Source organism: Gymnodraco acuticeps, unplaced genomic scaffold (genome assembly GCF_902827175.1).
Source record: "Gymnodraco acuticeps unplaced genomic scaffold, fGymAcu1.1, whole genome shotgun sequence".
Lineage (NCBI taxonomy): Eukaryota > Metazoa > Chordata > Actinopteri > Perciformes > Bathydraconidae > Gymnodraco > Gymnodraco acuticeps.
The window spans coordinates 4669094-4682922 of NW_022991154.1; the positions used below are offsets into that span (position 1 = coordinate 4669094).

At 40.8% G+C, this 13829-nt stretch overlaps 1 protein-coding gene across 1 annotated transcript in view; it reads left to right on the forward strand.

The window, feature by feature from the left end:
- The first annotated feature begins 4991 nt into the window (after window positions 1-4991).
- The window catches only part of phactr1 (phosphatase and actin regulator 1), a 77617-nt gene continuing 68779 nt past the window's right edge, over window positions 4992-13829 (forward strand). The window contains exon 1 of the mRNA XM_034237332.1: window positions 4992-5021. Within this exon, the coding sequence (XP_034093223.1) occupies window positions 5007-5021 (15 nt within the window). The 5' untranslated portion in view covers window positions 4992-5006. The remainder of the gene's footprint in view (window positions 5022-13829) is intronic.

Genomic DNA, 13829 nt, shown 5'->3' on the forward strand with positions numbered 1-13829 from the left:
TTTTTTTACTGTCATATAGTATTTCATACCTGTTTTTCATTTATTCTCTTATTTTTGTATAACTATAATGATCATATAAACGTGTGCCTTGGAAATAATTGTTTACATTAATGGTGACCAAAACATTTGAGACCCACTGAGATAACACTGACAGAGTCCTTTAGCTCACTGAGTCTCTCAGTCTGACAGGAGAGGACTCTCCTCCACTTTGTTGTTGAAAAAACTCCTTATATCTGTTAGCGTAGCTCGCTAGCACCAGAAGCTAACAACAACGATCTCCAGTACCGGTGTGCTCTCTCTCTCGCTCGGGCACACAAAATGGCTCGTTCCACACACACACACACACACACACACACACACACACACACACACACACATACACACACACACACACACACACACACACACACACACACACACACACACAGAGTCAAGCTTGAATGAAACACAGAGACCCAGACGTAATAGTACTGTACTGCATCATATTATTTTCAAATCAATAATTTTTCAAATTATGATTTTTTTTTATAACCATTTTTTCTCCTGGTCTCTCGCGCCCCCCCCCCCCCCCGGCATGCCTCTGCGCCCCCCACTTTGAGAACCACTGGTCTAAGGGAATCTTATAGGACACATACTGTATCAATACATGAGAAAACATCCATTAACACTATTTGGAAACGTTCAAAGGTTTAACATCCCAATAAGCAGCCATGATAAGCAAGTTAAAATATGTAAGAAATCTTTTTAACAAAGGTAAACCACGACAACAGATAATTTTTCACAAAACTATCATTACTTTGTTAACTCCGACAAATACAGCTCACATGAAAATGATTCAGCGTGGGAACAAACTTGATTGCCTCCATATCCATAAAACTCACTAAAGCTCTTTGCTTAAGTCATTTGAACTGATATTTGAACTTTAATCTCTGCGGTCTGAAAACAATTACAACTGTTTCTCTCTGTTCTACTTATATCGCAGACATGTCGGAACTAGACGTGACCTTTGACCCCCATGAACTCGCATGGTTTGTATGTCAGCTAGGTTTAACTTGTGAAGCTCCAGGGCTAATGGGAAATGGTGTTCCAAATAGAAATAGTATATGAACAACAATATCAGATAATAATAAAATAAAAACGACCATCCTTATGTAAACATGAGCAAAACAATACACTGTAAAATGAGGCTAAGGTTATTTACACATGATTTTAGATAGATAGATAGAATTGGAGGGACGAAACCCTCTTTAATGGTCACACATGCAGAGCACATGTCACTGTGTGTGCTGTGTGCTCTGCATGTGTGACCATTAAAGGGTTTCTGCTTTTAACCCATCCTAGTACCAGGAGTCTAGTACTAGGAGCAGTGGGCAGCTATTGCACAGCCCGGGGAGCAATGGGAGTGGGGAGGGTGGGGGGTTGTCCGGTGCCTTGCTCAATGGCACCACGGCAGGGCAGGAGGTGAACTGGGACCTCTCCAAGTAGCAGTCCACAATCCATATTTTAGCTCTGTTCGGGACTTGAACCGGCAACCCTACTGGAGGGCTTGAGTAAAACAAAAACTCTTCTAATGAAATTACAAAAAGCAGTCCGGCAGTGGCCCCCCCAGTCCAAGCCCCTACTGACTGAGCCCCTACTGACTGAGCCCCTACTGACTGAGCCACTGCCGGACCGGTTTTTGTAATTTCATTAGAAGAGTTTTTGTTTTACTTAAGCCCTCTTTTTCTTCAGATTACATTTAAGTGTGCCATGAATGTATACATCTAAAGCAGAAAATAGGCGGTGTGTATGAACCAGATGAAAGCCAGGCTGATACTGTTGGCCAATATATATCCTGCACATATTTAGACTCCTCCTTTTTCCTCCAGTGGCCTCATTAAAATATCTGAACTAGAGAAAAAGTAGAAATAACTGACTTAAAATAGCAATATAATTCATTTAATAATTAAAAGTTAATTCTTGACCTTGAAATAAAAAGTGAATCAATAGCTGGAGATGGGTTCATTTGTTGAAGTTGTAATGCACTTCTATTTCCAAGGTCAGTAATGAACCTGTGCTACATGATGCTGTACCATATGTGTTTATCTTTATTTGAAGGGGTGTGCATAACCATACTTGACAACTGACATGACCATGAATGAGTCTTTATGAATGTTTTTTTGTATTTTCATTAAATGTCATGTGGTCCTTGATATCATTTGTAATGGAGTTAGGTGTAATTAGCACATTACTTTAGGCTTCATTCATGTTAATGACAGGTGTCCACTCATGGTTATGAGAGTGTCATGACAATGTCCTGTCAGCCTTATGCACAGCCCTTCAAATACATTGTTACCATCTCTTAGGGCAGCATTACATCAACAAATAAATAAACTCAAATGGTTTGTGGACTGTGTGTATGACCCTCTTTCAGACCGAGCCAATCTAATATGTTAAATATTGAGGGGGGAAATGAGCAGCCCCTCCAATTTGGACTGATCCAAATGTCTGTTTAAAATTGGATTGGCTCACTGACGTGCTTCTACAAACTGAGGAGGCAGGTTCCGGCAATGCTTAAGTTAAGTGAATGTGTTCAGCCTCATTAGATTGTGTTTATAGCACAAAACTGTATTGGTGCCTAATTTAAATTTGCCAAAGTACATATTTTATCGGTGGACGGAAACATCAGCTAAATTCATTCAAATCTGGCGTATAACTCCCCTATTAATTTTGTATATTTGGATTTCAAATGACTCACTATCCTTATTTTATCGATCAACCCGTGGTTCAATTCTAACTGCCATTTAAATTGTCTTCTCTCTAACTATATTTCCCTCATTGTTAATCATTCATGTGCATATGATGCCTCATAAATGAACCTTAAACAGCTTTAAGTTTAGGAAAATCAAGTACAGCATTATGTCACATCCACACCAGCTCATTTCCAAGTGTCTCATCTGTCCTGTTTAGCATCATACCTGTGAAGTGAAGTGATACGGCAGCCAGGCGGCTCTCTCTCTCCCCCTCTCTCCTGAAGTAAGTGACAGCTACAGATTTTCGGACCATCCTACCCTCCAGGATGCCTTGACACTCCCCCGTTGCCATGGCAACAGAGGCAGTACGGCTTGCAGTTGTGACTGATACGCTGCTGAGGTGTTTCCCAATCTGACACCCTCTCTCTCTCCGACTTTCTTTCAGGTGGTTAGAGATGATGAGTGCAGCTGATGTGTTTGTACCTGTCTGCGCCGCGGCGACGCAGCACCCTGCCCTGTCGCAGGGTCGGCTCTAGAACAAATCGAATGGGGGGGCAATCATTTACCAAGGGGGGGCACACACTGCCGTCAACAACCAACACACAAACATCAACGCAACTTCAATTTAAAAAAACATGCTGTAAAGTCTATTGTCTTTCACACACATTGCAGGGTGTAGTGCTATTGTATAGCGCACCTATGACTTGTGCATATATGCACGGTTGTGGCACAACCACCAAAACAGAAACATATGGACATAGGCCACCATATAAAAAGTGTGCAAATGTATTTTGTATCCTATCCATGTGAATATGTTTTAGGTGGGGGTGGACCTAACCTCCTCTAGGAGGGTCTGGGGGCATGCTCCCCCGGGAAGATTATTTTTAAAATATTGAAGTTAAATGCATCAATCTGGTGCACTTTGAGAGCAACATGAAGAGATCTATGGATAGCCTACATCTCTCAGCATTCATATGAAACAGAACTGTACACAGATTAACTTTTTCTTTATGGATATTTTACTAATCACTCCCCTTTTAAACTGTATTCTTGTGTTACTGTCCAATAGTATTTCATACCCGTTTTTCATTTATTCTCTTATTTTTTAAATAACTAGGCTATAGGCCAGTGTTTCTCAAACTTTTTCATACCAAGGACCACTTAACCAATACAAAAACACTCGCGGACCACCTAACTCCACAAATATCAAAAACCACATCGTTTTTCTAGAACAGATTACACATCGCCTGAAAATGGTACAAACAAGTGGCAACATGTGTGATGAAGGTGTTGCGCTGGGCTATATCATGCAATCGAAAGTGAAACGTAACCTTGCTTCATTGCGGAGATATTCCCGCGAGAGTGCGGAAAACTTAAATTGATTAATTAATTTCAAATGTGAAATGTTACCAATATACTCACGGACCACTAGGGGGCGCTCACGGACCACCAGCGGTCCGCGGACCACACTTTGAGAAGCACTGCTATAGGCTAATGATCATATACATGTGTTCCTCGCAAATACTTGTTTACATAAATGGTGACCAAACCGTTTGAGACCCACTGAGATAACTTACACTAAAGTGAACTATCTAAACACTGAGAGAGTCCTTACCTCACTGAGCTGAGGTTATACGATCCTCTCAGTCTGACAGGAGAGGACTCTCCTCCACCTTGGTGTAGAAACAGCTCTTTATATCTGTTAGCATAGCTAGCTAACCGGATGCTAACAACAACATTCCATGTTACCGCTCGCGCACTCACAAAATGCGATCGTGCCACACACACAGAGAGCCAAGCTTGAATGAAACACAGAGACCCAGAAGTAGGCTACTTGTACTGTACTGTATATCATATTATTTTCGATGGCTTTACTAATCAGTGTAACAGATGAACAGATCGCCACTGGGCTTTCATCTAAACACACAGCCACGTAATAATAACAAAACAAAAGTCGGCGGTCATTGGTCAAGCAACACACCAATCAGAGAGCAGCAGTGAGCACACCTCAGGCTGTGTTTTATATTTGTATTCTTTATTTCTGATGTATTTCACACAGAAAACCTTTAGTGGAAACATTTTCACTTCTATGATTAAAAAAAAAAAAACGGCAAAGTGGCAAGGCTTGCCCACCCTGCGTTGGGGGGGCACAGTGACTCATTTGGGGGGGGCATGGCCCTCGAATGACCCCCCATGACGCCGACCCTGCCCTGTCGGCTCATCGCGCTCACTCACATTTCTCCAAATTGAGGCTCGGACATCAAGGTGGTGCAGATGAAAGCTTCAGAGGTGACTAAACCACACACAAACATGCAAAGACACAAGGTGGTTGAGTAAGGGCCGGGGTAGACATTGTGCCAACTGTGTGTGGGCATGTGTCTACCAGGTAAATCCTTCAATTGATTTAAAAGTTTGAAAATGTCATACCAAGTCTAGCAGCGACCTAACAATCCCAGCTTTTATTTGTCAGGCCTCCAGCTCCAATAATCCCAGCCAGGTGATTTGGTGTGTATGGTGTGTGTGTAAGTGTAAGTGTGTGGGATGGCAGCCAGTTGGCAGGGAGACACAGAGACAGATAAATGGGACCTTAGCAGACTGGGATCTTCAGCACATTCATGAATAGGAGCCCTCCACCGGGGCGATCCACTGCTGCTGCACTGTTGTTTGTATTCATGAATAAACCTGCTTGCTGCCATTCATACAAACACAATTAGCTCTCTGGTTCTCCTGTGGAGGACAGGCTTAGATGAACACAGAACCCAGCTCTCATGCATAAAACACTGATTTTCCTACAGCAGCCAAAAGAGCTCATGAACCGCATTGTCTATATAATTGCTGTGCATAGCTTAATGGATTTATTCTTACATTTGTACATGATTTCCACATGTTTATAACTCAGAAAATAAAAAAGAAACCTGAATGAAAACCTTTAAAGCTGTCCTTGACACCTCTTCACTGCTGCTTTCATGTATTTTTAAAGTGCACAACTACAGATTGTAAGTATGCTTCGTTATGCTGGGTGTTAAAGTGTGTGTGTGTGGGCTCTTTGGTTGCAGTGAATGTGTGGGAGTGCTATTGAGAGATATTTTTAATTCGGTGTGTCAGCTCCTCTCATCTCCCTCAGCAAGAGATATCAGAGGGAAGATGAAAAACATTTCCAATGCAACTATTATTTAAACACACACTCGTGCAAAAATACATGCACTTTCAAAACTCTTTCATATGGCACCAGTTGCGTTAAAAGAAACCTGCCAGATTGTCGGCGCTTTTTATCAATTTCCCTCGGAGTGCCTGTGAGGGAATTTTACGTGAACACTATTAAATATGAATACGATCCTGATTGGATGAAATTCCAGATGAATGATAAAGTCTTCCGCAAAACCTTGAATCTGATACCGATGGTGATGAAAGATTAAAAGGGCCCATGCTCTCCGCTTATGAGAACAACTTCTGGTGTTTGAAAGAAAAGGGAAGCTTTTAATTCTCCCGACACCTCCGAGCCACGGTGACTGAATAATACTTTACCATACGGTAGATAATGATGAATAACGATTCCCTGTGGACATTCGTCAACCTAATGACTTCCATGCCTCTGCTTTTAGTGAATAAAGTCACTGTGGACTGCAAAGTGGGATTAAAGTCATCCTGGTGGAATACAGTGCAGGATGTCTCTCAGCGAAAAAGTTAAATGGATGTTGCTCACTTACTCTCAGTGAAGCTTGTGAACTAAAGCAATCGTATATGTGGCTACCCCTTTAGCATCAAAGCTACTATTTGACTTTCCAGACATGACAGAAATATCTAAACTCTAAAAATGATGTTCTCAAGCCTCTGTTGACTAGCACATTATTAGTGTCACGGCTGTTAAACATTTGGAATGGATCCCTTAGGCGAGTCACAGGAAGATTAAAGTGGTTCCTTAAATGATTTGGTAGAAATGTGCATCTGAAAAGGGAAATATGTAAGGCAGGCAGGTCACAAATCAATCCTATAAACACATACACATTATGTATGTATACTCATGTTATGAAAGTATATAAAAAGTGCCTATAAGGTTAGATTGTCGGATGCCAGCTTCAAGTATGTATAGCTATATAATAAACCATAACAAAGTAATATTTTAATGAAAGGGGCTTTTTGCTGCCTATAAGTTCTTAAATACTTAAGGTACTTGTTGTTGCCGAAACTCTTGTACTTTTACAATAGCTTTTTTGTCGTGTAATATTGCTACTTTGAGTTAAAGATTGTATTTCTTCTTCCACATTTGATAACCCCCATGTTGCGGCAGATATTAGCTACCACTATACACTACAAATTAATTGGGAAAACCTAAGTCTGCTAGCATCCACCTAGTGTAATATCTTCACAGCGGGTGAACCTTAAAATAGATGAAATGATTAGCAGTATGCTATACCAGGTTTAGCTCAAACGAGATACTTTGAAGTTGATGATGCTCTAAAATGATTTATGTTAAGTGATGCGTTTGTTCACGGCTGGTGAACTCCAGATACTGTTCAAATCAGATGCTGTACTTTCTTTAACATTTCTTCTTGGATCGCCATAGTAACACAAGCTTAATTAGTTTAAATATCAGCGTTGGGTATTAGCCTTATTTTTGTGATAAAAAATATTTTTTACGTCAAAGGATAAACGTAAAAAAGCCTATCTGTAAGCACCTTAAAGGGAGTCTAAGTGCATAGATTGGTTTACAGAAAAGCTAAATAAATCAGGTGCAGATGATCAGAGAACAGTCATATGCTTTTTTGGCAAAACATGTACTTCGGCGTTTCAGTTTAAGAGCAATAATTGTCCATTAGAGGTGTCAGACAAATATCCCTTTTTACATGGAATCTGAACATTTTAGGACATACCAAACATAAATCCTAAATCGAGCAGATCATGAACACCAGAATGTATGCTACAGCCCTAAAACAGGCATGACGGTAAACAGGCTTCAGTATGAATCTGGTGGAGATTCAAGACAATTGACGTCAAAGGATCGGACTGTAAAAAATGAGGATAACAGTATTTGTCCTATTTCTTTTGGTACTCTTAAAACCTAAGAAATGAAAAGGTAAATCTTTTCAAACCTGTGTGGTGTAAACAGCTTTTTGATAAAGGTATGAGATGGCACTTCAAACTATTATTCCAGTTAATTACAACTCCGATCTTATTTCCATAGTTTCGGCCATCATTTTCTAATTGTTTGATGCCGTTATTTACGCACCAAAAGACTGTAATGCCTGTCATCTGGAAAACATGGCGACATCGCAGAAACTGGAATTGTTGATACGATCAGGCATGTTCTGAATATAACCCCTGAAAAACACATATTGCAATTATTATGCATCAGTTTTGTACACAAATAAAACAAAGCAGGTATATATAATAAGGAAATAACCTCTCTCTCTTTTTCATTAAGTTCAGAACTGGAAATAGGAATAAAATAACCTTGTAGAGAGTTTAAAAATTAAACAGCCAAAGCATTTTTCTACACAAAATGTTAAGAGAAGTCTGGATCAATAGTTGAGATTTTCAGATGAGGGAGAAGCTTATGGTTGATCAATGCCGGAGAAACCCTTGGTGACCACGTTCTCGGGTCAACTTCCCAATCAACTTGACACATCAATATTCAGCAGCGGCTCGGTGACACTCTGACTGAAAGCTTAGGACAAAAAAACAAATCACCAGGAACTGTGTGTGTGTGTGTTTCACACCTAATACATGGAGCATTCACCCTATAGATTATAGCTGCACACATTAAATATTTAAGCGACCATGAATTATTGATCCCAATCAATGTTTGCAGATCAGAGCTCTCAGCTGGCAGAGGAGGAGCTAATGAGTGGGGGGGCTAAACAGACAGCAGCACTGTACAGCAGCAGATACCCTCCGGGGGGCTGATGATTAACCATCCATTCGCAAGTTAGCTGGCCAGCACCTAATGTAATTCATATATTCGTATTTCATAGGAATTAATCCAATTCACCCAATCCCAAACCGACAGTTTGCATTTATTTATTTTGTTCAAATCCTCAACGCTTTCCCCGTAATCTCCTTCCAAATGATATAACCCAATTCAGAAACACTTTTAAAGCAAAAATATAATCAAAATGAAGCCTCAACTAACAAGCTTTCAAGTAACTGTGGTGCAGTTGCCTGTTTTTCCCCAAAAAGTGTATGTATATGAAAAAATAAAGTGTAATTTCAAGATTAGGGAAGGATTGCTATACAGTCCCTACATCAAACATCCATTGCGGGTCTGTAACACACTTAAGTTTCCCCATGAAGGTATTGCCAATCATACGAAACCAGGCTGGGTCAAACAGAAACATAAACAGATCCTTTTGTTTATTGAACAGATGAAATGATGTAATAGTCTGTACTCAACCTGAACAAAGCTAACACAAGTCAGCAGCTTCCCCTGTTAGTCACTGTTTCATTTCAAATCCAATGTGCTGGAAAACAGAGCTAACACCACAAAAAATGTGTCACCATCCACACACTGTATTCCTCTGTTTTTCACATGCACAAACACATTGAGGCACTCTCGGGTAGAGCAGCTGCGAGCCCCACATCTGATTATGTTATGACACCAGGCAGGAAACACAAGTGGAAGCGTGCCTCATCTGAGTGTAAAGTACACAGAGGACGAGGCTGCTCCATCACAGTAAATGACATAACTAGTTTACATCAGCGCTGCTTTACTGTGCACACGGAACCAAACTCACAGATTAGCGCAGTGGAAACTCTCAATCTATATATCGCTTTGTTTATGTAGTAGAATTGTTGTTGCAGCGTGCTGGTTTGCCAGCCTTAGTTGTGTCTGGGCGTCTCTGAACCCCGGGGGCTACAGCTGATGATTAGCATTTACATAATGAGCTAAATGTTAGCTGGTGCCTTAAACTGCCACTTCTCAGCTGTAGCGAGCAAGCTGACCTCAACATAAACAATCAGGACAGCTTGGGGATCGGGACAATGTTGAAGTTCAAAATGAGTGAAATATGTATGAATTCTATTTGTATTGAAGTCTATTTAAAGGAGAAGTCTTGCAATATTGTTTTTTTCTCCAAGGTATCATGAATTGATGCAGCAAATACTGTGTGTGTATCAAATCTAGATATATTCCTCAGTGTCAGAGTTCCATTGCAAAACTATTAAGAACACATTAATGAGCCAAACAGTTGCACTAACACGAACACACAAACACTGTGTGTTTATTTGTTGTATTCAATCCCAGATACACCTTTGAAACACACCCTTTACTGAAGTGTGTTATATGTCGTTTGTGCATGTAATCCAAACTTCCCTCATCATAAATCAACATAGTGTTTTGTGTGTGTTGGCCGTTAAAATGACAATTTGCAGTGTCTGAATATTTCTTAGCTGGGACTAATGGCCAGGTAACCAATGGAGACTCCAGAAATGTACCAAGAAATAGTCCTACACTGAATAATTGGCACAAGTAAGATGTTGTCTAAAAATAAGCGCTTTTGGCCATCAACAATGTTTTTACTGTACAGACAACTTCCAGCAAGAAAGTGCACCAGTGTCAAACTATTCTTTAACAACCCAAATGCTCAGAAAGAAAGGGAACAAAATATCACGTCCTCCATTTCTTTGCTGCTTTATACAAGACACAAATTCTCTTCCTCGTCTTCGCCTTCCTCCTCTCTGTCGCAATCTGTCCTCTGAAAACACAGACAGCTTGCCTGACCGCCTGGAATATACATTTGGATCTGCTTGCCACTTCACATCTCTCTTGTCTTTGTCTTCCCCTCTCTTCTCCCCACCTCTACCCGTGCTCATAATCTCTCTATGTGTCCATCTCGACCCCTCTTATAGGGAGCACGCTCACAGATAAGAGATATCCTGCTTTCAATTCTTCAGGCTGGGAACCAGGGGGGTGACCGGCTCTAAAGAGTGGGGGCTCCAAATGTAAACAGTGGCACGCAGAGGAGCTTAAGGGGCTATAAATAGAGCGATGGAGCAAGAGAGGGACCAAGCAAGCGCGAGCGAGAAAGCTTTGCTTACGGAATAGAAATTGCTCCCGACAGTCAGGGATTAGTGCTTCCCTGGAGGATTTTCACTCCAAAACCCAATCTGGGGAGATTGGGAAGAGCACCAGCCTCAGTCATCTTGATTCAGTTAAACCCTGCCCAACACGGACACCATAGATGCTTGTGTGCACGCAATTGTACTGAATTTGACATTTTATACACACACATGCCTAGTGGGTAGGAGCATAAGGTGAAGAAGAATGAGTGGGGGGTGTTTGAAGAAAAAATGGCAAAATGTAAAGCTGTGTGTTTTGTTTTGGTATAATTGAAAAACACACACACAGACACACACACACACACACACACACACACACACACACACACACACACACACACACACACACACACACACACACACACACACACACACACACACACACACACACACACACAAACACATCACTGTGAGCCTTATTACCAGCAGATTACTCAGCACCTGATCCTGCTAAGCTTGTTAGACAACACTGTCCTCGCACGCACACGCGCGCACACACACACACACACACACACACACACACACACACACACACACACACACACTCTCTGAGTGCTAAGAATAACTTTTGGCATACAGAATAACACAGCGGAAAATATCCTTGACAGTAGAGATGGCTGGTGTCACTGATGGCAATGGAAATGAAAGACACTACTTCCTGTCATTTTCTAGCGTTATTTATAGGTATTTTGCCACTGTCTGGGACACAAGAACATCAACACAACAGATACTTTCGGATGCACCACCATGTCTTCTGCTTATAACGTTTTTAGCCCAATAATGGCCGAACACAACACCTAGCTTATTGACAATCATTGGTGTTTTTGTTTGGAATAAAAAATGATGCAGAAACAGGGACGTTTATACCAACTTCTCTTGCCTATTACAACTTGTTTTTGGTCCTGTCAGGTGGAAGACTAAACTCAATCTTGTATTGTCAAATAAAGCAACTTCTGATTTAATGGAACAACAAGCAAGCAACCTTGCCATAATATCACCAAGTTGCTTTGGTAGAATGTTTACATTTTCAGCAGAAACCGATCAACATCACCATCCTATTGGAGTTTTGTTTGTTTCCACCTGAGGAATATTAGTCCAAAAGTAATTCTCCTTTTAGTTCTAGTTTGGTCTCCACCAGAAAGATATATACAGTATCTCTTTTACTTTCTTCGGCTGTTTTGTTAACATTCTCACTTTTTTGTGTATACAGAAACAACGCTTCCTTTTACTGAGTCAACTCTTACATGGTGGAGCTGGTTAACCAAAGTCATACTGTGTGTGAATTTCAGTCTGGGGCAAACTTCATTGTTAGGCCTTACAAGTGATGACATTTTGAAAATGAAGAATGACATCATAACGTTTAAATAAGGATATTTTTGCAAAGCAAGGAACATTTTTGAAGAGAAAGTTAGGAAAATAATGCATTTTTTAAAAGAGAGTATATTTAGCAAATTAACAATATACACATTTTTAAATAATGGTGGCATTTATCAAATGTACAGATATTTTGTCAGGTAAAGATGCACGGAGACATACTGTATCCGAAGTAATACTGCAGATCCTCTGGTTAAAGGGGGGAGGGGAATGTGACACTGTGACATTGACGGACATATTTACCGTAACCTCGCCCTGGCCTTGACTGAAGAGGCTCGCGCACGCACACAAAATGGCTCGTTCCACACACACACAGAGCCGAGCTTTAATGAAACACAGACACCCAGACGTAATAGTACTGTACTGTATCATATTATTTTCGAATCAATAATTTTTCAAAATATGATTTTTTATTTTTTTTAAATCTTTTTATTTTATTTTTTTTATAATCATTTTTTCTCCTGGTCTCTCGCGCCCCCCTGTCATGCCTCACGCTGTAATTCTTCTCTTCATTACAACCCTTGTAGGTTCACATCTGCAGCTGGCGGACAGGGGGTGAAGACGTATACCTTCACTTAATGTGTGTGAGACATTTTGGACATCATTATAGCATTTTTTTTAATTGATTATGGTGGCGTAATTATTCGTTTATAGAAATATGTCACAATCCTGGGAAAAAAAGGGTGCAGACAGACTTTGTTTTCTTTACACTTTTCAAATCTCGGTGGCCTCAAGGCGGCATAGTTTAGTTTTTTTTCTCTAGAAATGACTAAGTTCAAACGCAGGTCAGGGACAGGCCTAAAGAAAGGGAAAAAATACCGAAATTAAAAACAATATATTACATGATATTAAAAAGTCCTGCATTGGAAACAATACTGGAACAGTGATTCTTCATTGGACCGTATGCTGCCCTGGTACGTGTGAATTAAAGTCTAACAATAATAATAATCAGGGCTGCTTGAGGTTGGCTAGTATATTGGGGATGGACACTATACCTCTGGCCCTTCAAATGATAAATCCAAGCTACTTTTTTCCACCATAAACCATCTCCTCAAACCTCAGACTCCGCTACACAAAGACACCACAGAGGAGCAGTGTGATAATTTCATCACATTTTTCAGGAAAAAGGTAGAGACCATCCGCTCTCTCCTCTCAAACTCTGCTGCTCTGCTAGTCCTGACCGTCAACCCCCAGCCTGGACCGACCCAGCCTCTTTGCTGGTTCACTAACATCTCGCAGCATGAAGTTGAGGCCATCATCAAAAAGATGAAACCCTCCACCTGTGCCCTGGACCCCTTTCCCACAGCTTTGGTTAAATCGAACATTGGTGCCATAAGTCCGCTGATCACTTCAGTGATAAACTAGTCCATCCAGTCTTGGCATGTTCCACCACCATTAAAAGCTGCTGTCATCAAACCACTCCTCAAAAAACACACTTTAGACCCTGAAGTCCTAGCCAATTACAGACCCATCTCCATCCTGCCATTCCTATCCAAGGTACTGGAGAAAGTAGTTGCCATTCAGATCCAGGAACATCTAACACTGAATAAAGTCTTTGAAAAATTCCAGTCTGGTTTCCGCCAGGGCCACAGTGCAGAAACTGCCTTAGTCAGGGTGACCAATGACCTGCTGATGACAGCTGACACCGGATCTCCATCTCTCCTCATC